Raw genomic sequence first — 21,359 nt, 5'->3', positions numbered from 1 at the left:
TGAATCTATGAGAAGTCCATCCTATTGCGGTACATACTTGCCTTCCTTTCGTCGCGGCAGTCTGCTCCGGCCGAGCCAGGCCGCGACGAGTAGGAGGGCCGCCGCGGTGAGCGCCGAAGCCTAGGGCGCGGCCGGGATTCCGTGCGGCGCGGGCCGCCCGGGCTTATCGAAAGGCACATTGATGCACAGAGATGGGCGCCCGGCCTCGCGCCGGGTCGTCCGGTGCGGCAACGCAAGCGAACTCGGAGACGTCGGTCTGGGCCCCGGTTTAGACCGTCGTGAGAGAGGTTAGTTTTACCCTACTGATGAAGTGTTGTTGCGATGGCAATCCTGGTCAATACGAGAAGAACCGCAGGTTCAGACATTTGGTTCAGGCGCTCGGTTGATGAGCCGGTGGTGCGAGGCTACCATCTAAGGGAACGCCTCTAAGTCAGAATCCCGCCCAGAAAGCAACGATATGATTGGCGCCTCCTTCGGAGTAGCCTGGTATTCAAACCTATTGTAGCTCCCGAGGCGATATCGCTCTCCCGCGGGGAAAAAGTCGAGTCCAACGGCGCTGTCTTTGGTGCTGAAATGGGTGGGTGGGTCCCTAAGCCCTGTCCTAAGGGCCTAGGGAGGAGCGTCGTTCCGTTGTCCGTGCCTGCGTGCGCTGGTCCGCCCCGCCCGCTGCCGCCCGAAGTAGTTTCTGTAGCTTTACACCCCCTCTCACTCATCCTCGCATGCTCTGGGAAGGCGCATGGCGCCTCTGCATACTAGTACTGTCCTCCACGCCGTTCTGTTTGAGGCCGCACACCCCCGCACACATGAAATGGTACGTTCCGTCTGTCGTGCCCCGTCTGTCGTGCCCCGCCTGTCGTGCCCCGCCTGTCGTGCCCCGCCTGTCGTGCCCAGGATCCGACTCGGAGACATCCTCCACTCAGACCATCAGGTTTCATGAATGTCAAAGGTAGCTAAACACCATATTCATCCGCGACCCTCTATGACGCGGGTATATATAAAGTAGTACGGGTAAAATTATTGAAAAGTGGGTAGAAAGTCTTCTGTGTGAGAGGCAGCCAGGCATAAACTGTGATGTGTGGTATAGGAATACATGGCTTGAGGTTGTATGATTTGGATGGATTGAGAAAATTTTCCCGAGTTCGTGTATAAATGCGCTTTATCACGCAACTGCCTCTCAGAGAACAGTGAGCTCAGCTGACCTTGGTAGGGCCATTTAAAAAGGGCGTGAAAAGCCGATTCCTTTTTCATTTTTGAATATTTTGTAGATTGTACCCTAAACCCATGGCCAAACATGTCCATTTTTCTTATTTCTCTAGTGTACCCTTCTGCAATATTTACCGGGACAAAGTGAGTCACCCTGACCTCACAGAGGGCGTCAGTCTACGATTACAATGAATTAATAAATTATGAAAGAGGCAATCCCATAGGATTTCACCAAGGTATCGATCAAGGAGGTTTTACAAAGGATGATGGGCACCCAGAGGTCGTGCGCGTGGTATATTTAAATCGGACAGCCTTTCAGTTGCCTTAGATTATATCACCTGTTTTGTCTGCCCCTCCATTCTTTGTACTTATATACATGCTCCAAAATGAGTCATAGTACAGTCATATGATGGCAAACCAGGCCATGAAACATGCCATCGTAATGCTGACGAATCATAAAACCTCACGTAGTACACAAAACGACATTTAAGGGTTATCACGTCAAATTCCGTCCTCCCTTCTCTGTCCTCGCCATCCGAAGCCGCCATCTTGGTTTGTGACGTTCCAGTGACGTAATTTGGCCGCGAGAGGCGATTTGGCCGCGACAGACGTTGTCCCGGATGTAGGGCCGCGAGGGACGAAAATTATACAGTGCTCTTACTCCGAGTAGGTGGCAGATGGAGGATGGTCTTGACATTGTGTACCTTGCGACAAGACTGGTATAAAATGGCGTCGAAAACAGTCGCTGTATCGTCTCAAAACTACGCGTCCCCCTCAAACCTCAAGGATCGGGGAATACGACTTAAAAACCAAATCGTTTTCTTCGCTTTATGTCTTTTCTCAATCATTAGTATTGTCACAAGCCTTCTACTGTGGTCATCAAGGTAAGTTTTTGTGTATATAACATACAATGGAGCGCTTTACAAAAGAGAGAATGTATTGTAACAGACAGAAACGTTTAACGTATAGTAATTCAGTACGCCATTTACGCTCATATTCTTTTAGTTATAGTTTCCAGAATAGACTAGTTAAGTACTCATTGTCTTGTTATTGTTGCCATACATTGTAGCATGTACAACTGTCGAGCAATAAAGTTCATTCATTCATTCATTAATTCATATATATATGGCCTCCGTCGGTCAGTATTGACCATGGTAAATCCCAATTCACAACGTCTACAAATTTACATGCTGATAGAACCAGCTACGATGATCACAGAAATATTAATTCATTTTTGATATTTTGATTCAACAAAAAGTTACGACCATTTAAAATCTTTAAAAAAAATTATTATTGGCAGACGAATTCAATGTGGCAAGGCCCACAGTAACTACAAGTAAAGGCGTGTTATGCTATGTAGCGGTTCAAATGCCATGTGTTCAGATTGTATGTTTTATACTTTAAGCAGCTTTAAGCCTTTGCTTGACATATCTAATATGGCATGCATATTTCTCAACTAAATTAGACTTGAGGTTCCGACGAAGCCAGCCAGAGACAAAAATGCCCCCGTTGAATCGAGTAGGAGTTCTCCAAAACCGTTCTCCCCAGTTGGCTCTGCGACGTCGTTCAATGCTGAAGAGTTGAGACGGATCAGGTGGGTCCGTCTTGTTCTTACCCCATCACGTGATCCCTTATGTTTCCTTGACCTGGCGCCACTAAGTGGCCAAGGGCGCCAGTAACACCCCGACCAATCGATCGCCTTGAAACTCAGATTCGTATCACTATCAGCCATGACCCGACAAATCGCTTTCTAACTTGCGTTAACGACTGAATCTGACAAAACAAACTCGCTAGTGAGATGGTGGAAGGTGTCAGCTTCCAAAAGATGTTTTCAGATTGACAATTTTGGCACTTTGGAAGTGATTGAATGCGTCCGCGATTTAACGTTTAAAAAAATAGTTTGTAGTAAGCGTCGACTCAGACGCGGAGTACAACTCGGGAGCTTTATTCACACAACCGGCGTGGTCAACTAGATGGACATGACAGGAGTACACGTCGCCCTAACCCATGATGATGTCATCTAACTATGATGTCATCTAACTATGATGTCATCTAACTATGATGTCATCATTAACATAACCAACTCTATGGCGTGGCGCAATCACTTCATGACGAGGGGTGATCAATAAGTTCGCGGCCTCACCCAAGAAATAAGCTGCATAGCAATGAGTTGACCTGAACCGGGTCATGATAAATCAACACAGTCTGCGCGCGTACTGGGGAAAAGGGCATGACATTTCTAAGATAGAAATCATCACATAGCCTCATTTGTCATAATCAGAGCATGTGTATTGTGTGTTTGTGTATGTGGTAGCGTATAAATGTATGCATGTATGTTCGTGTGTGTATGTATATGTTTGTGTTCATCGGTGTGCATATGTGTGTGAGAGATTTTCCTTGTTGTTTCTTAACAACAGCCAACTCTTTGCTCACCCCTACACACTTCGTTTCACGTGTTAGATCGAGATTTAAACTGTCAGAAAACTCTGTGGAAGGACCGTCTCATCTCTACGTCCATGTCCCCATCAACGCAACCACAACTTCAAAACAATGGCAAAGCTGGACGAAATACCTCATGATCAGGTTAGGTTAGATTCGAGTACGCATGTGCAGTGTCAAAGGTGAAGTTTGTTTATTGAACAATTCTTATGATGGTTGCTTGTAATCAGGAACTGTTTTATTTTATTGTCATTGATGACACAAGCACCTTGATTGGACCTTTGTGGCCACTTTATTTTGTGGGTTTGCGGAAACAGCTTATTTTGTTTTCTAGTGAAGGCTAACCATCGGGTCAAGGCAAATGAATAATTAACATGTCGGACTGACTGATTAGAATTTGATCTCCCCTGTCCTTCAGAAACGCCTTGGAGGGTTTTTTCAACCCCAAAGTTCGAATGGTCCGGGCGACCACACCCGCGGAAAGTTTAGAACGTTGTCGTAAAGACCCGGCCAAGGGGAAGGGATGTCCTGCGATTACTCCAATACGTCACTACAGCACATGCGCACTGGTAGGAAACAGCGGCATCCTCCTGAATAGCAGCTGTGGCAACAAGATCGATTCAAACGACTTTGTCATCAGGTACAAGCATGGGCGATGGGCCGCCGAGTTTTTGTTGAAGTCGCTGGTGCTTTGTTTGAACACTTCTAAACAAACTGTGTCACTATATAAGTGTACGATACTCGGGAACCTTTCAGTGGACCGAGTACACAGTGTGTGTTTAAAGGAAAGCTACACAAAAAATTGAAAATCCTACTATGCAATGCTTGATATGTTCCAAAGTCAAGTTCTTATTTCAAGTTGTTTCACATAAGTCCATCATAGTTCTTGGATTTTCCACCGTTTGCAACTTATGCCGTGCTGACGCCTTCTCACCTGATAATGGAATTATATGACGTCAGTGTTCTAAACTTTTCACCTGATGATTGAATTATATGACGTCAGTGTTCAGTGTACCATAATTATCAGGTGAGAAGGCGTCAGCACGGCATAAGTTGCAAATGGTGGAAGATCCCAAAACTATGACGGACTTATGTGAAACAACTTGAAGTAAGAATTTGACTTTGGAATATATTAAGCATAGCATAGTAGGATTTTCAATTTTTTGTGAAGCTTTCCTTTAATAGTGTACGATTCTCCGAAATCAATCATTACGAACTGGCTCAATTCAGAAGCGTATAATGCAAATGAGCGGTCTGGACGCAGACAGGCGGAGTTTTATTGACTCTCGGCTAGGTGTCAATTACTCTGCTAATCCCCACAGCACACACAGCCAGCCCTGAGCTAGACTTCCCATTATGTTCAACAAATCTCCCTATAAGTCGAATTCAGACTGTTTAAGTGTTCCCAACAGGGCTCACTACAGTACTGAGCTAACGTTAATCCTACCGTTATGTTTGAAAGACACGTCCGCTAACTGTGGTATTCAGTCTCCCTATAAGTTGAGTTTCCCCACCAGGGCTCACTGAATCCAATCGTGAGCTAGACCTACCGTTATGTTGGAAACACACGTCCGCTAATTGTGGTATTCAGTCTCCCTATAAGTTGAGTTTCCCCAACAGGGCTCACTGAATCCAATCCTGACCTACCGTTATGTTTGAAACAAACGTCCGCTAATTCTGATATTCAGTCTCCCTATAAGTTGAGTTTCCCCAACAGGGCTCACTGAATCCAATCCTGACCTACCGTTATGTTTGAAACAAACGTCCGCTAATTGTGGTATTCAGTCTCCCTATAAGTTGAGTTTCCCCAACAGGGCTCACTGAATCCAATCGTGAGCTAGACCTACCGTTATGTTTGAAACAAACGTCCGCTAATTCTGATATTCAGTCTCCCTATAAGTTGAGTTTCCCCAACAGGGCTCACTGAATCCAATCCTGACCTACCGTTATGTTTGAAACAAACGTCCGCTAATTGTGGTATTCAGTCTCCCTATAAGTTGAGTTTCCCCAACAGGGCTCACTGAATCCAATCGTGAGCTAGACCTACCGTTATGTTGGAAACACACGTCCGCTAATTGTGGTATTCAGTCTCCCTATAAGTTGAGTTTCCTCAGCAGGGTTCACTGAATCCAATCCTGACCTACCGTTATGTTGGAAACACACGTCCGCTAATTGTGGTATTCAGTCTCCCTATAAGTTGAGTTTCCTCAACAGGGTTCACTGAATCCAATCCTGACCTACCGTTATGTTGGAAACACACGTCCGCTAATTGTGGTATTCAGTCTCCCTATAAGTTGAGTTTCCCCAACAGGGCTCACTGAATCCAATCCTGAGCTAGACCTAGCTAGAACTTTGGCAACACAAATGCCATGGTTGACGTTGATTCCTGCCATGGGGCTAGAACGATCGGCGTGTGTGGCCAACACCGCTTCCCACGCTAAAGTGACCACTCTGAGACAGATGGCCTGTGATATCTACGTCACAGGAAAGGACGTCACAGGAAAGGAGAGCGCTGATTGGCTTCACTATTGAAAGGAGATTCCGTCACCGAACTGCGAAGTAAGACCATTGTTTAGCTCTCTAATGAACGCATGTGAATACAGGAGACCGCTTTACTAATCTTCAAGCATCCATTCCCAAATCAGCCAGCTAGAGAAGCTCCAGTCAGCCAGAGAAGCTCCGGGATTATAGCGCACTTCGTAATAATTAATTCAAGGATACAAGGCATTGGTATTTGGTGTCTTTGGTCTAGAGTCAAGCTCCCAGGTGGTTATTTGCTAGCGCCAAGGTGCCAATAGCACTCCGCACAGCGGGGGAGCCGCAGAAACTGCGGTTTTCCATAATACGCTTCTGAATTGGCTCAGTTCGTAATGTTCCGTTCGTGTGTTACCAATCCATATAACCCCCTTGGTGTTACTCAGCGGGCCGTGTTCAAAGAGTGATTACGGCAGATCTAAAGTATTACCGATTTCAACAAAAACTCGGTGGCCTACCGCCTATGGTACAAGATATAGAACTTTGACTTATGCGGCTATAGGTGTAAGTTCAAGTGGTGCTTAGGCCTAGGAAAAATCTTGTGTTTCCAGTTACCCGACCGACCCTACCAAAATCTATCGACCCTAGCCTTTTTGGCAACCGCTGGCACGGGGCAGAAAATTTTCGATCTGATATTTGTGGCATCGTGTGGCGCAATCGGTAGGGCGTTTCACCCAGAACCGAGAGGTCCCGAGTTCGCCGATATGCCCCGATGCTGTGCCCTTGGGAAAGGAACTTCACTCAGGTGTAAATGAGTACCTAGCTTCGATTAGGGACGTCCATCGGATAGGAGGTTAAATGGAACCGGAGAGCCACACCTCGGACACGTTTAGGAACCGACTGTAGTAATCAAAAAGAGTCCTTTCCGGTGTGAGTGGTTCAAAACCTACCGTCCTATGGCAATTGGCAGTCCTTTGGCACAATGGGCAATTCGGTCAAAGGGCTGCGAAGAGAGTCACTGAATAATGATATCGAAAGTGATAAACTAAAACAGTCTTGCAAATGTCCGTTTCACATTTACATGTATTACAATAAGATGTTGAAAATGTCCATGTCCTAATACTCCTGATGTACTGTAAATGCATTTAAGTTCGCGTGGTTTTTATTTAGCGTTAAGATACCATTGAAGGGTGGCTGAGGATTTTTGGGATGTTATTGAAAAACCCCTTTCTTAAGCTTTATAAACCTTCCTCAACCTTATTTTTTTCAGGTAGTACCTTATAGCAAGGTGATGATTTATGCAAATTAGTATGACGTCATGATTACGTCATCGAGATTTACAAGGCCACGCCCATTTTTAGAAAAAAAGGCTCTCCTTGGCTCATACTTCGATGTTTATCAATAGACTTTGCAGGAATGTACATGATAGTTATACATCAAGAATTATGCGTGTCAACGAGTATATTTTGAAATGACGATTTTTGGCGAATTTTTTAGGAAATATTTTTTGAAAAATTCGCCAAAAACGACTGGAGTGTTTGCGGCAGTGCTATAGTCAAATACTGCTACAGTATTGGACGAAAATGTTCGCGGTGGCTTTAAGTTCGCGGTGAAACAGTCGCCACGAAAACTGCAAACATAAAACCACCGCGAAGATTTCTGCATTTACAGTACTAGTATTTCATTTTTACATTGTGTATTTGTTGAATCACTACGGCCGAAATGTAAAAGAACAATTCTTACTTACTGACCAAATATCATGTGATCCATTGCTCCAATGATGTGTAAACTGTATAGCATCGGTGTATTTATAGATTCAACCTGGGACCCCTCTAGGACTACTCGAAGGATGTCGGGCGAAACGTTAACATGACCGTCATTAACGGGGTGATTGTGAAGAAACTGTTTCCGATGTTGAGAAAAAATAAAACCACAGAAATTGTGAATCTGCTCCGGCCGTTCAACAACTCGATCTTGCTGCTTGCCAAAGTAAGTCGCTTCTTAATTTGCATAATTTCTAGTCCTTTCTTTTCTGACGTTATTCCATTGTTTTTCTATGTTATTTGATGTTATATTATTGTTTAGCATTTAGTTAAGTTTTCCTTGTATTATTATTTGATTACAGTTTGTGTTATTTTTGTTATCTTATGTATTTAAGTTTGAACAATGTGGGGATTGTCCCCCAGGGCACGTTGAAAAGCGCCATTACAGGCGATATGTTACCCCTGGATAAAGATTAAAACAAACAAACAAACATAATTAGTATCTGTTGATATTACTCCTGCCATAGACTACATGTTACATATATTTGAGTCCTATAATGAAAACACTGCAGCTATAGATTTTCCTCGATGATTATGCAAATTCATGTCCAATTTGCATAACTATCATTTGAACATCATTTCATGACACAACATTTCAAAACTTGTTTCTTTTACAGGGTTCGTACAGTACCAAGTTCCTGGCCGAATGTAAATCGATGGAAAGCACCATGAGAGGGAGGGGCTTGAACTTGACCATCGCTCTGTCAAACTTTAATGGAACTGGAACTGACAAAAGGTCAGCTAGACATTAGTTGGAAGCTTTTTTGGCGACGCCTCAGGGGTGAGCCTAAGGGTATAGTATTGTGTGCAGTTTGCAAGAATTCTAGGAATATTGTACATGAATGTGTCCACAGGAATTTCAGTCCTCAGTACAATAACTCAAAAATGCCTGAACGGATTATCTTCATATTCAGTAGGTCTTTGTAAGATAGGATGATAGGATTTTGGGCCCCCTAGCGGCTTGTTAAGGTACTGAAGCGGAACTTCCGCTTTTGAAATCTCGTGTTCTGAACATGCTATGGTCATGATTTTCAGTGGTAGATAGCTCTTGGCAGATGGTACAATAACCTTTCTTGCTAAGACAAGACTTTCATATGTTGAACAATTTGTGTTATTTGGTAGAGAAGGTGATCAAATGATATAATTCATGAAATTGAGGTCCTTATTTGCATATGGACTAAAAAACGAAAACAAAGAGACCACCGTTGCCACGGCAATTATTTTTTACGTTGCCAATCTTGTTTTGGAAGTGACGTGTAGTGCATACTCAATAGTTGCGACGGAAAGTTCTGTGAGGTACAGCTTCCTTTTGTTTGATGACTTCAAGTCACTTGCCAACCCAGCTGGGCTTTCATGTGTTTCTTTACTTCAATGTCTACAATAAAGGGTGCAGTCCTTGAGAAGCCAGTGGTCTCCACCAACACTTACGCATTTGTTCCACCCCCAGGTTGTGGGCAGGTCTCGGCGGGAAACTCAGGGCCTTTCCGACCACCGGTCTGCTTCTACTGGGGGAGGCCATAACGTTCTGTGATCACGTGACAATGTTCGGGTTCTATCCGTTCGACCATGACCGCCAGAACCACCCAATTTCCTACCACTACTGGAAAGACTTTACAGCAATCACCTCCCAGTCAAAGGCAAGGCACGGATTCGTGCTTGAGTATGATTTACTTGCAGCTTTAAACAATACCGGAATCATAGATTACACGAAAGACTGCAAAGCCATTGAAGAGACCAGGAGGTTAACCTCCTTGAAGGGACCAAAGAACACATGAGAACTAGAAAGGCAACATTTGCGAGCAAATACAGCATGTCTTAGCCATACTCCTCGCCATGCAAAAAATGGACTGTCCCAGAATAACAATGGACCATTCTGAAATATTTCATCTAAAGAAATGGATCACCCCAGTCCAAAATTGAGTTTTAAAACAATTTGTCTCTCCATACAGGGATGGCGTCTTCCAGTAGCACCTCGGCACAATATGGACCAGTCCAAAACCATATCCACTTAAACAAATACATGTACACTTCTGCTAACAAATGGACTTTTTCATAATCACTCCAACTCAAAATTGAAATAAATAATTAAAGAATCCTCCTCTTGCAAGAATGGGATATTCCGTGCCATCTCCATGTAAACTAGACCAGTCGAAAAATATCCGCTGAAAATTACACTCTTGCGCATAATCAACCCAGTTCAACATTGAATTAAAAAAGATTAACCCCAGGGAAGAATGAAGTTTTTCATAGTATACATAATGATATAATGTTATATAAAGATTTGACAGGAGAAGAAGGAAATGACCAAAAACAACATATTTCAGCGGTAGTATGGGTGAAATAAAAAAAGGTGACACCCCTATGTTTGAATGCATGATTCAATAGTATACATTTGGGGTTGAAAATAACGAAACGGAAAAATTGTTTATTTCAAAAATCGTTTTGAAAGACTGTATGTCAAACATTTGAATGAGAGCCTGTGTACATGACCAAGGCAGACACATGCCAAATGTCACATTATTTTGGTTTAATACATCTATAGGAACTGGAGATGTGTATCTTTGTTAAAAAAAAGAGTGAACAAAGCCATGTTTTTTGTTTTTTGTTTTGTTTTATTGGGATCTCCATTAGTGTTTTCCATTTCACTATTCTTCCTGGAGTCCAACATTAAAAGCACATACAGAAACAAAACTTATACAATAAATAAAGTAAGTAAAGCAAAGTAAACAAAAATAAATATAATAAAACTAAAGATAATCGGGAGAGGCCAGAGGTCAAACTGAAATAATCAACATTATCTGCATATTATCATTAAACAATTCGACTTGACGTAACAAAACTTGAATATATGACAATAACTCAAACGAACTGAGGGTAACATAAATACAGAAAAGTTGCCCTACTAGGTAGTCATAGTGACAAAATATAAACATAACAACATGTAATGACATGTCCTAGGAATTCCCATACCATATTTGGCTTGTTTACTAGCACACTTGCGCCAGAAATGCAAGATAATTAGATTAACTCAATAGACGAATTCGTACGGCACAAACTGATTGCGTCATATGGGGTACCCGGTAAGCATTTAAACAGTAACCGCCACGTCAACGCGCTCTTTCGAGGGCGTTCGAACGGGGAATGTTGTTCGAACGCCTTCGAAATCGCGCAATGACGTGGCGGTTACTGTTTAAATGCTTGCCGGGTACCCCATATGACGCAATCAGTTTGTGCCGTACGAATTCGTCTATTGACCAATCAGGTGGTCGCAAGGCTCACAGGCATGCAAGGCCAGGTGCAAGGCACTTGGGGTCACTGACCTTTAGGTCATATGTAGTATTGAAAGTGACAGAAGTGGCAAATATTGTCAAGAAAGCGCAAAATAAATCGTTTTGAAGAAATGTATGCCAAAAATGGGAATGTAGTCCTTTAAATATTTGTTCAAGGCACATATACAGCAAATTGCAGGTCATTCGGTTGAAATACCAGGGCGCAGGAGGCCAAGATATGCATCATTGGTCATAAAAAACCTCTATAAAATCACTTTCAAGGTCAATATCAAAAAAAAGGAAAAAAACGCACATTGATTTTTGCCTACATTACCTTTGTATCAAATTTCAGGTCATTTGATATAAAAATGACAGAGATGAATCGATTTGAAGATTTGACAGGAGGAGGAGGCGGAGAAGAAACCTGAGTAACTAGAAAGGCCGTCATTTGCCCCTGAGCAAATACAGCATGTTTAGCCATACTCCTCCCCATGCAAGAAGTGGGCTGTCCCAAAACAACACCTGGGCAAATCGAAATATTAACTGCATGTAGAAAGGCAACATTTGCGAGAGCATCATACTTCTCCAATCTCCCTCCTGATGCATAAATTGACTGTTCCAAAATCACCCGTGCAAAAAAATTCTCTCTACAAGTTCTGCGAGACCCCAAGAGCTTCTTACTGCAACATTGGCAAAGGCTTGCGTGTGTTCCTGCAATATGACCTAAGGTGACCTAAACAGAACACGCGTTCTTTGGCCAGTAGCAAATGGAACGCGCGGAACCTTAGATAGAACATGGATTCCTTGGCCAGCAGCAAATAGAACATGGAACATGGATACCACTTTTGGCCTGTTTTTGGTCTGAAATGGGTCCAAAAGTCCCCAAAATGAAGCATTTTGAAGTGATGTACACCAGAAATGTGTTGGAAGTCCTGTAGGGACATGTTTAAGGCACCCTTGTACCGAATTTCAGGTCACTTGCATGTAAAACCAGGCCACAGGAGCCCAAAATATAGAAATTGTCTAAAAATGCCCCAAAAAACCTCCATAAAAATGATTTTAAGGGCTGTTTCAAAGCAATTTTAAAATCACCTGAGGGTATTTGCTTTCTTTACCTCCATGCCAAATTTCAGGTCGGTTGATTAAAAAATGGCGGAGTTGAATCCATTTGAAGATTTGGCAGGAGAAGAAGAAGAAGAAGAAGAACATGAACTAGAAAGGCCGTCATTTGCCCCTGAGCAAATACAGCATGTTTAGCCATACTCCTCCCCATGCAATAAGTGGGCTGTCCCTAAATAACACCTGGGCAAATCGAAATATTAACTGCATGTAGAAAGGCAACATTTGCGAGAGCATTATACTTCGACAATCTCCCTCCTGATGCATAAATGGACTGTTCCAAAATCACCCGTACAAAAACTCTCTCTACAAGTTCTGCGAGACCCCAAGAGCTTCTTACTGCAAAGGCTTGCGTGTGTTCCTGCAATATGACCTCAGGTGACCTAAATAGAACAGTGTTCTTTGGCCAGCAGCAAATGGAACGCCCGGAACTTTAGATAGAACATGGATTCCTTGGCCAGCAGCAAATAGAACATGGAACGTGGATACCACTTTTGGCCTGTTTTTGGTCTGAAAATGGGTCCAAAAGTCCCCAAAATGAAGCATTCTGAAGTGATGTACACCAGAATTGTGATTGAAATCCTGTAGGGACATGTTCAAGGCACCCTTGTACCGAATTTCAGGTCACTTGCTAGCAATACCAGGGCACAGGAGCCCAAAATATAAAAATTGTCTAAAAATGCCCCAAAAAACCTCCATAAAAATGTTTTTAAGGCCTGTTTCGAAAGAAATGAAAAAGCACCTAAGGGTATTTGCCATCTTTACCTACATGCCAAATTTCAGGTCGTTTGGCCCAAAAATGACGGAGTAGATTCCATTTGAAGACCTAGCAGGAGAAGAAGAAGAAGAAGAAGAACGTGAACAAAAACAATATGTTGAGCCATACTAGGTATGGCTAAACATAACAAAAACAATATGTTGAGCCATACTAGGTATGGCTAAACATAATGAACAAGACCTCATCTTCTTAGACAAGACTGAAGCAAAAAAAAAAAAATGGCAACAACTTCAGGTGATTGACGTGATTCTTAATAGACCTTTTTATTTGATGTGTATGATTTAAACAAACTGCACTACTCAATTCTTTTATCCAATATATTAACATTCTCCACAGTAATCATAGAATGATAGACCTCTTCCTAATCAACTTAAATCGTGCTTAATTGACATATGAAATAACAGGTAATGTAAAGATTCGTTTTATAGTAAATAAACAAGCATAGAGAGGCAGATATCAAACTTAGCAAGGGAAGCGACAAAAAATACATCTGTAAGGACTGGCCAAGAATCAATAGATGTAGCACAGTATAATATGATATATTCTAATGATGCAAATTACGATACACAATTACAAACATGCAAACTGTTAAGATTACACAACCAACGTGCTAAGTCTGTTACCTATTGACCATCACTAGCCGTAACCTTTACATAACCCTAACCCTGAGCATGATGGTGTAAAATGGTATAAGAATGATAATTTTTGACAGGATATTCCTGTGAATAACACATAGTCCACATAACCCTAACGCTTATGCAACCCTAGCCATGAGGATTATCTTGTAAAATGGTGCAAAATAAGACTCATTGACTTTCCTGAGCAACAATAATTACATATTATTGAATGTTAAAAACAAAACAACGAATGTTAAAAAGTAAACAAAAAATGCCTCTTCTGAGGTCTACCCTGACATATGTACTTGGCTCCCCTCCCGACGGGGCGACGCCCACCACAAGTCACTGCGTAACAATGACAAGCTGACCCAGTACAAATGCAGGGCACTTCGGTTGATGAATGGCACGCTACCATACTGCGTAAAACTATTGAACGAGGGAGTTTAGTTTTGTGCGGTTGACGTATGTCTCTTGTGTCTCAACGTATATTGTTTACCAGCCGAATTCTAAGGTATATATCAAGTTTACTGTTGCGTTGCCTTAACGTTTTCAACACGGCTTCTAAAATAATATTGTACAAACTATATTTCAGACATCTGTGCTGCAAGTGTTTTTTTTTTGTGTGGTAATAGATAAACAATTTCTCTCTCTCTCATTTCTCTCAATATTGGCCATGGTAAATTGGTAAAACCCTACTTCACACCAGTCCTGCAGCATCGGCTATGGCTAAACAGTCTTATTCGGGAATGATAGTCTCTTCCACAAGACACAAAGACACAAGTCACATCTGTAATCTGATTCGGGGCAGTAGAGTGCGTGGAGGCTACATGAGCTTAACGTACCTACCCTCTGATAGAGGTTTTCATTGATACAATATTCAACCCTCATAGTTCTGACAGGACCTCATCAAAAGCCATCCGGCATCTCAAGTCCGTTATTTTTCTTACTTTATTACTTAATCAGCCTGGGTGAAATTTAACTTCATTACGGAAATCAGGAGAGAAAAGTAGAAGAATGGAGATGGGGTGTTGGAAGGAAACAGCCATGGAAACCAGAAATATCTTGAGTCTGACGAGGCGGTGTATAAAAAAAGCGTTCCACGTGATGCGATTTAAGTTATTTTGTTCCTTGTTGACGAGAGCACACACAGATGGATTTGGTGCAAGCATGCATGATGCAGTGCTTATTAGTGCGAGCGGCCCCGGGCTACTCATCAATAGCCATTCCCATGTCGATAAGCACGACTGTTAAGTACTTCTGAATTCTGTGTGTAGACTGTAGTACGTTCCGCCAGCACTTATCCTGAGTCAGGAATGATAAATTTTGGTTGGTGTTGACTGGTAAACATACCCTTGGCAGCCCTGGTAGGTTAACAATGAGAAGAATGTTTCATATCCACCAGCTACATGTATGCATGGCATTGTACAGGTGTAAGGTAACGCAAGCAACACCGCCTCATTCATAAACAATGAAGGTTCTCGTGACGGCATAAGGAAATATCTTCAGGCAATTCTCCGTCAAAGAGTAGTTTACTTGGCACCTGGACAAGAATATAGAAGGGTACCGCTCGGTGTCGCTCAGTTATACTATTCCCGACATCTGTACGTTAAAGGTGTGGATTTGGGCACCGGAGTTGGCATTGGGACCTTCCGTGAGGCCCGGGTGCATTGTGAGCGCCACTGGCTGCGGGTTGTCTTCGTTCTGGTTTGCCTCACAGCAAATATAACAGGTGAGTGCGGTTTTCAAGTTTCCTTGGCCTGGTTTACATACGCGTTTCCACGAAGACTCACACTCCATATGTACGTCAAGTTTAGTAACCGAAACTTTGTTACACTGTATAGCAAATTCAACATGTTAATTAGCTTCTTTATTATTAGAATTAGCAGTAAAGGTGATCTTAATTTCAGAAAAGGTTTGCCATACAGACAAACATAATTTCTCCCCTTTTTTTTACTAAATTTGAGACATAGACCTAAATTTTTTTCTGCACTTTGAATTAGATTTTCTTATGGAATAGCCCTTGGAAGTAAGATCTATTTTGTGTTAGAGAAGGTTCATGGATTAATTTCTATAGCATGAAAGCTCCCAAACCTATAGTATTATCATTCTGTTTTAATGCAAGATCATTTCTATTTACCAAAAGGCTATTCAATAACGTCCAAAGTAGTATCCACCAAATAGCAACCCACAAGACTTCGGATTCCGAAGTGTCGTTTCGCTACCGAAAGGCTTAAATATACCGCGCGCACCACTTCCGGGCACCCGCCGTCCATTGGCATTGCGAAACCACTGTGCGGAGCCTCGTTTTCGCGCAGACCTTTGCGTTTATGGCCTGTCATGTCACTACGTTGTGTGAAACAAGGTGTGGTTTGCGCAAAGGCTCATGGGAGTAGTTCCCTCGTTGCACTTGACATCAGGGGAACGAGGAAGGAAGTGTAACTTAGCGCCCGAGTTCTGTAAAAGGTGCATTCCTTCTTGACGGAATTTTGGATGGAACAACGCTTATGACTCACCTGTTCCAGGTAAGAGAAACAATTTGCAAGCTGCTACGAACTCTTGTAATATTGTAGACCAGACTCACTGTAACTACATAGTTCAGCTTACCCTTTTTTTCTGCCATGACTGACATATTTCTTACGAAATCGACCGATATTCGCACCAAATTGTGCGTGTCCAAGTATGGAACGTATCCGTACGGAATAGTTGGGGCAAATAAAACGATATCGTGCATGTTACGGCAAAATATTGTAAAACATTCGACAGGTGTTAGTGTAAGAGGGTCGTTCAATAGTCAATAAGTTTCTGGTGTCACAAAGAAAACAAGGGGCACTTCAAGCTATGACGTATGAAAGGTTTGTAGGAAGGAACACTGAAAGAAAATAATTGTGCCATATATCTCCTCTAAAGTATCTTAAGTATCTAAAGTATCTAAAAAAGTATATAAAGTATCTAAAAAAGGTATATATATATATATATATATATATATATATATATATATATATAAATATAACAGGAGACGCACTTTTGAGAAACAATAATCACGATGATTTGAATTTAGTTGATCTTCATAACTTCAGAACTTTAGACCGAAATTTGAGATGTGCCACTTCAAGTTTCTAGGTGAAGCAGAGAACTTATTTTTATGGAGTCAAGGATATTATACATTTCCTTGATTGAATGTGCCTCGTACAGCATTTGATATCAATGAATTGGTGATATGAAATCTATGATAGACCCTGTTGCTCGTTAAGATATTAAATCATAGATAGATCTGAATTAGATGAATATGATTCATTTCAGAATCATTATGCGGCCGCGGATTCTCAAGAAGTTGTCTCTTCTCTTGGTTGTTGTTGCAACGGCTATGGCGGTTGTATCTTATAGACCGCTCTCAACGTATGTGTGAGTACTGGGTCATGATCATGATCATATTTCTTGTTTGATACTTAGATAATTCTCTTGCGTTAGATTTTGATACTCATTTGCGTTTGATAATTCGTGACTTTCGTTTGACAACTAATTCAGGAGTATGTCGTACACGAACATTCAACTGAACACAAGAATTCCCCTGGCTTATGTCTCCTAGTTTCCACCAGCCCAAATATGGTAAATAATTGGACAAAAAGGACAACTGTTTCCCCAGCCTACTCACCAAGCAGAGGCTGCTGGGGAAAATTGTGACCTTCTTATCGTATTCCTCGTTTTTTGTCAGCCGTACAACTTGTTCCAACATCTCCCAACCTCAGCCGAGTTTATAAAGCAATATTCTGTGCACTTGGAAAAAGGGGCATGACAATGTTAGATTGACGTTTGTTGACAAATCATCACATAGCCCCATTTTTCATAACTTCAGCGCATGTATATGCCTGTATGTGGTTGTGTATGTATGTATGTATGTATGTATGTATGTATGTATGTATGTATGTATGTACGTGTGTGGTGTCGAAAGACTACCAACAGGGTGCGTGTATGTATATGTGTAAGTCAGCGTTTTCTCACCCTACACACTTTGTTCAACTTCTTAGATGGAGAGTTAAAAAGTCAGGAAATACTGTGAGAGGACCGTCTCATCTCTACGTCCATGTTCCCATCTACACAGCACAGCGGCAAAACTGGACGAACTACCTCATGATCAGGTTAGATTCTACCGGCAATGAGCTAATCCTAATGTTTTCAGTCGCACGGGTATGTGTACACAGACCTGGTGTTTGTGAACAGGACGCGTTTCCGTTGTTGTTCACATTGTAGTGGCACAAAGGTCAGATTTTTACAGGGAGGTGTTACTAGCCCTTGCCCTTTAACGTGCTCGAAACATCCCTCGAACACAGAACCCCTGTGTTACATCCCTTCCGAAAGACGTGTGGAGCGCCAACCGATCTGTTTTGTCCCAACTAATTGGAGCCATGAGCTAAACGGTAAGGCTCCAACCAGTTGAGCTATAGGGATATCCCTTAATTGGACCTTCATGGCCACTTTATTATGTTTTGCCTGAAGGTTGACCATGGTCTAGGTAACAAATTATTTCCTCCACGATAAGCCCATCATTCAGCCATTACAGCTGATGAATGAATTAATGAACTTTATTGTTGGACAACTGGCACGGCACAATGTATGGCAACAATGACAAAGCAATCAATACAATAAATACTATACTAGTCTACTCTAAAAACTATGACTACAAGAATATGGATGTAACCGGTGTATTGTCATAATGTACGTTAAACGTTTCGGTCTGTAACAATGTTCTCTCTTTTGTAAAGCGCTACATATGTATTGGCGTAAGTAGAGTCAAATGAGTGTTTTAACTTGTCAGACTGACAGAATAGAATTTAACCTCCCCTTGTCCGTTAGAAACGCCTTGGAGGGTTTTTTCAACCCCAGAGTTCGAATCGTCAGGGCGACCACACCCGCGGAAAGTTTAGAACGTTGTCGTAAAGACGCGGGCAAGGGGAAGGGATGCCTTGCGATTACTCCAATACGTCACTACAGCACATGCGCACTGGTAGGAAACAGCGGCATCCTCTTGAATAGCAGCTGTGGCGACAATATCGATTCAAACGACTTTGTCATCAGGTACAAACTTTGGCTTGTGTAGGTGTACGTCAAGTAGTGCTTAGGCCTAGGATTACTAAGGCCACACCAATTTTATTTGTTGATTCTCGGATTTTTTCAGAAAAAAAGTTGGAGCGACAGAGCGAAAATATAATAAAAAAAATCTTTTTTTTGCAAATAGTCTGGGGTGAGGATAAGGGTTTTAAATAACATAAAGAATAAGAGGATTATTCAAGTTTAAGTGTTGTGTGGCTCATTTTATGCAATGCACCCCTTTCTTTGATCTAGTACTATAATTTCAGTAACAAAACTACCCTTTGCCATGTAATATATTGATATTGAGAAATAGTTTTAATAAATGAAAAATTTTAACTTGTGATAAAACGTGACCACACTTTTTAGGTATGCGCAGGCCTTTATAATCTATTTTGGTGGCTATTGAATTTTACAAATGACCAAATAGTAAAATCGTGAGTAAAAATTTATGAATGGAAATAGCAACCCAATTTATTTTTTTCAAAATGGGAAAAACAGGACAGGCTATTCCAAGAAGCAACAAAAAAATGATGTGGCCTAAGGGCATCCTATCACATGTCATTGCTGTTACCCGACCGATCCTGGCAAAAACGTGTCCACCCTAGCCTTTTTTTGTAAACCGCTCGCAAGGGTTAGAAAATTTTCAATCTGATATCTGACTGATGAGAACAAAAAACAGAATTCCAACTAGTCTTGCAATTGTTCATTTCACACTTTTTTCATACAACAAGATGTTGAAAATGCCAGTGTCCTGGTACTCCGAATGTAATTCATTTTGACTTTTTTTTGTTGGATCACTACGGCCGACACGTAAAAGAACAAAATCCTTACCTACCGACCAAACTTCATATCATGTTTTTACATTCACTCCAATTAGATGTTTAAAAATGTTTATCATTGATGTATTTATAGATTCAACCTGGGACCCCTCCAGGACTACTCAAAAGATATTGGGCGAAACGTTAACATGACCGTCATAAACAGAGAGATTGTGAGGAAACTGTTTCCGATGTTGAGAAAAAATAAAACCTCCGAAATTGTGAATCTGCTCCGGCCGTTCAACAACTCGATCTTGCTGCTTGCCAAAGTAAGTCGCTTCTTTATTCCAGCCAGCCGATGATCGGTTTCTAACTGATGAGAATGCCCTCGATCTAGATCTGTGATCTGAAGAACTCTCCAAGCAGAGGTTGGTTGAGAGGATTGTGCCGACAGAGAACGGGGCATATGATGAAAAGGTCACAGTCTTCTCTACCAACCTCTGCTGGGAGAGTAATTCTAAGCGAACAATTTGAAATGTGTCTGGTTTGCTTGCTAAGCAACTATTAAAAGGAACGACCGAGCTAGCCACAAATAAAGAACAATAACCAAGTTACCAAATGCCAATGCAAGCAAGAGTTCGCAGGCCTCATATCTCCATGAACTATTCTAATTATACAAATGACTTCCACATTCACATTGGCCATGTACATCTTTGGCTAACTTACACATGTTGCAATATTGACAGTCCAATCATTTACCACTTAGATGAATTATGGCATCTTTGCATTGATTATGCAAATTAGGAATTCATTTGCATAATTGGTATCTGTTGATATTACTCCTGCCATAAACTACAAAGTCCAATGATGGAAAACACTGCAAATATATATTTTACTCATAAAAATGCAAAATAAGGCTCTATTTGCATAATTTCACTTCATCATGTACACCTCTGTCGAAGCTACCTGCATACTAAATATCATGGAAATACGTCGTTCCTTTGTTCAGTTATTCTCCTTTGAGGATTTTGACAAAACACCCCTGCAGGTCCTGAGAAAGCTACTTAGGGGCCCAAACCTACGCAACTTCTTCCTCACATCACAAGCTACTAGTATCTGCCACCCAAAAATCAATACCATATATATATAGCACGTCCAGGTCAGATCAAAAGATACAGAAATTGAATTTCTCCTGTAGTACTAAGGTCACATACCAGGGGTCCTAAAATCGACTATGACTTTCGTCTTCCCAACACCTGCCCACATACCAAATATCGTAATCCATCCAAAGGCTCTTGACTACAAAAATCTAGAAGTAAAGACATACCAAATTATCTCCATTTTTCATTGAGATGGCAAATGATGACATTACAACACGTATAACTAGAATCTTAACTTTTCGGGACATCATCTCAGGAAGCAGCGTTTCAAAACATGTTTCTTTTACAGGGTTCGTACAGTACGAAGTTCCTGGCTGAATGTAAATCGATGGAAAACATCATGAGAGGGAGGGGCTTGAACTTCACCATCGCTCTGTCAAACTTTAATGGAACTGGAACTGACAAAAGGTCAACTTAGCCTCCGATGCAGACTCAACCCGGCTGTTATCTTTTTCAAGTTATTGTTTTTATACTTTTATATTTTTTTCTCTCTTTTTCAAGTTATTGTTTTTATACAATTATATATTTTTTCTCTTTTTCAAGTTATTGTTTTTATACAATTGTATATTTTTTCTCTTTTTCAAGTTATTGTTTTTATACTATTATATATATTTTTTTATTGCTGGCCGG

The 21,359-nt window shown here is 41.5% G+C and overlaps 2 protein-coding genes across 6 annotated transcripts in view; both read left to right on the top strand.

Moving 5' to 3' along the window:
* The first annotated feature begins 256 nt into the window (after positions 1-256).
* LOC136436331 (uncharacterized) lies at positions 257-9,712 on the top strand. Its single transcript, XM_066430206.1, has 7 exons — positions 257-2,087; positions 2,669-2,797; positions 3,664-3,786; positions 4,061-4,282; positions 7,932-8,106; positions 8,558-8,676; positions 9,388-9,712. Exons 1-5 carry the CDS (start codon positions 1,888-1,890, stop codon positions 7,951-7,953), a joined length of 696 nt encoding a protein of 231 aa, XP_066286303.1. The 5' UTR covers positions 257-1,887; the 3' UTR covers positions 7,954-8,106; positions 8,558-8,676; positions 9,388-9,712.
* Positions 9,713-16,123: 6,411 nt separating this feature from the next.
* The window catches only part of LOC136436327 (alpha-2,8-sialyltransferase 8B-like), a 7,063-nt gene continuing 1,827 nt past the window's right edge, over positions 16,124-21,359 (top strand). Inside the window, exons 1-6 of one of the 5 annotated variants that reach the window (XM_066430200.1) lie at positions 16,124-16,245; positions 17,024-17,119; positions 17,749-17,859; positions 18,575-18,796; positions 19,724-19,898; positions 21,019-21,137. In XM_066430200.1, the coding sequence (XP_066286297.1) occupies positions 17,031-17,119; positions 17,749-17,859; positions 18,575-18,796; positions 19,724-19,898; positions 21,019-21,137 (716 nt within the window). In that variant the 5' untranslated portion in view covers positions 16,124-16,245; positions 17,024-17,030. Of the gene's footprint in view, positions 16,246-16,784; positions 17,126-17,748; positions 17,860-18,574; positions 18,797-19,723; positions 19,899-21,018; positions 21,138-21,359 lie in introns of those variants that run through there. The other 4 variants (XM_066430199.1, XM_066430198.1, XM_066430197.1 and 1 more) reach the window with 4 other exon arrangements.

This window comes from Branchiostoma lanceolatum, chromosome 6 (assembly GCF_035083965.1).
Source record: "Branchiostoma lanceolatum isolate klBraLanc5 chromosome 6, klBraLanc5.hap2, whole genome shotgun sequence".
Taxonomy (NCBI): Eukaryota; Metazoa; Chordata; class Leptocardii; order Amphioxiformes; family Branchiostomatidae; genus Branchiostoma; species Branchiostoma lanceolatum.
The sequence above is the reverse complement of the archived record's forward strand: the minus strand, read 5'-3'. Positions and strand labels throughout refer to the sequence as shown.

Excerpts from the sequence above, each read along its gene's own strand:
- LOC136436331 (XM_066430206.1), top strand. The coding sequence starts at position 1,888 with ATGGTCTTGACATTGTGTACCTTGCGACAAGACTGGTATAAAATGGCG. Across the intron at positions 3,787-4,060 it reads ACGAAATACCTCATGATCAG|AAACGCCTTGGAGGGTTTTT; the intron begins GTTAGGTTAGAT and ends CCTGTCCTTCAG. Across the intron at positions 4,283-7,931 it reads TCAAACGACTTTGTCATCAG|ATTCAACCTGGGACCCCTCT; the intron begins GTACAAGCATGG and ends GTGTATTTATAG.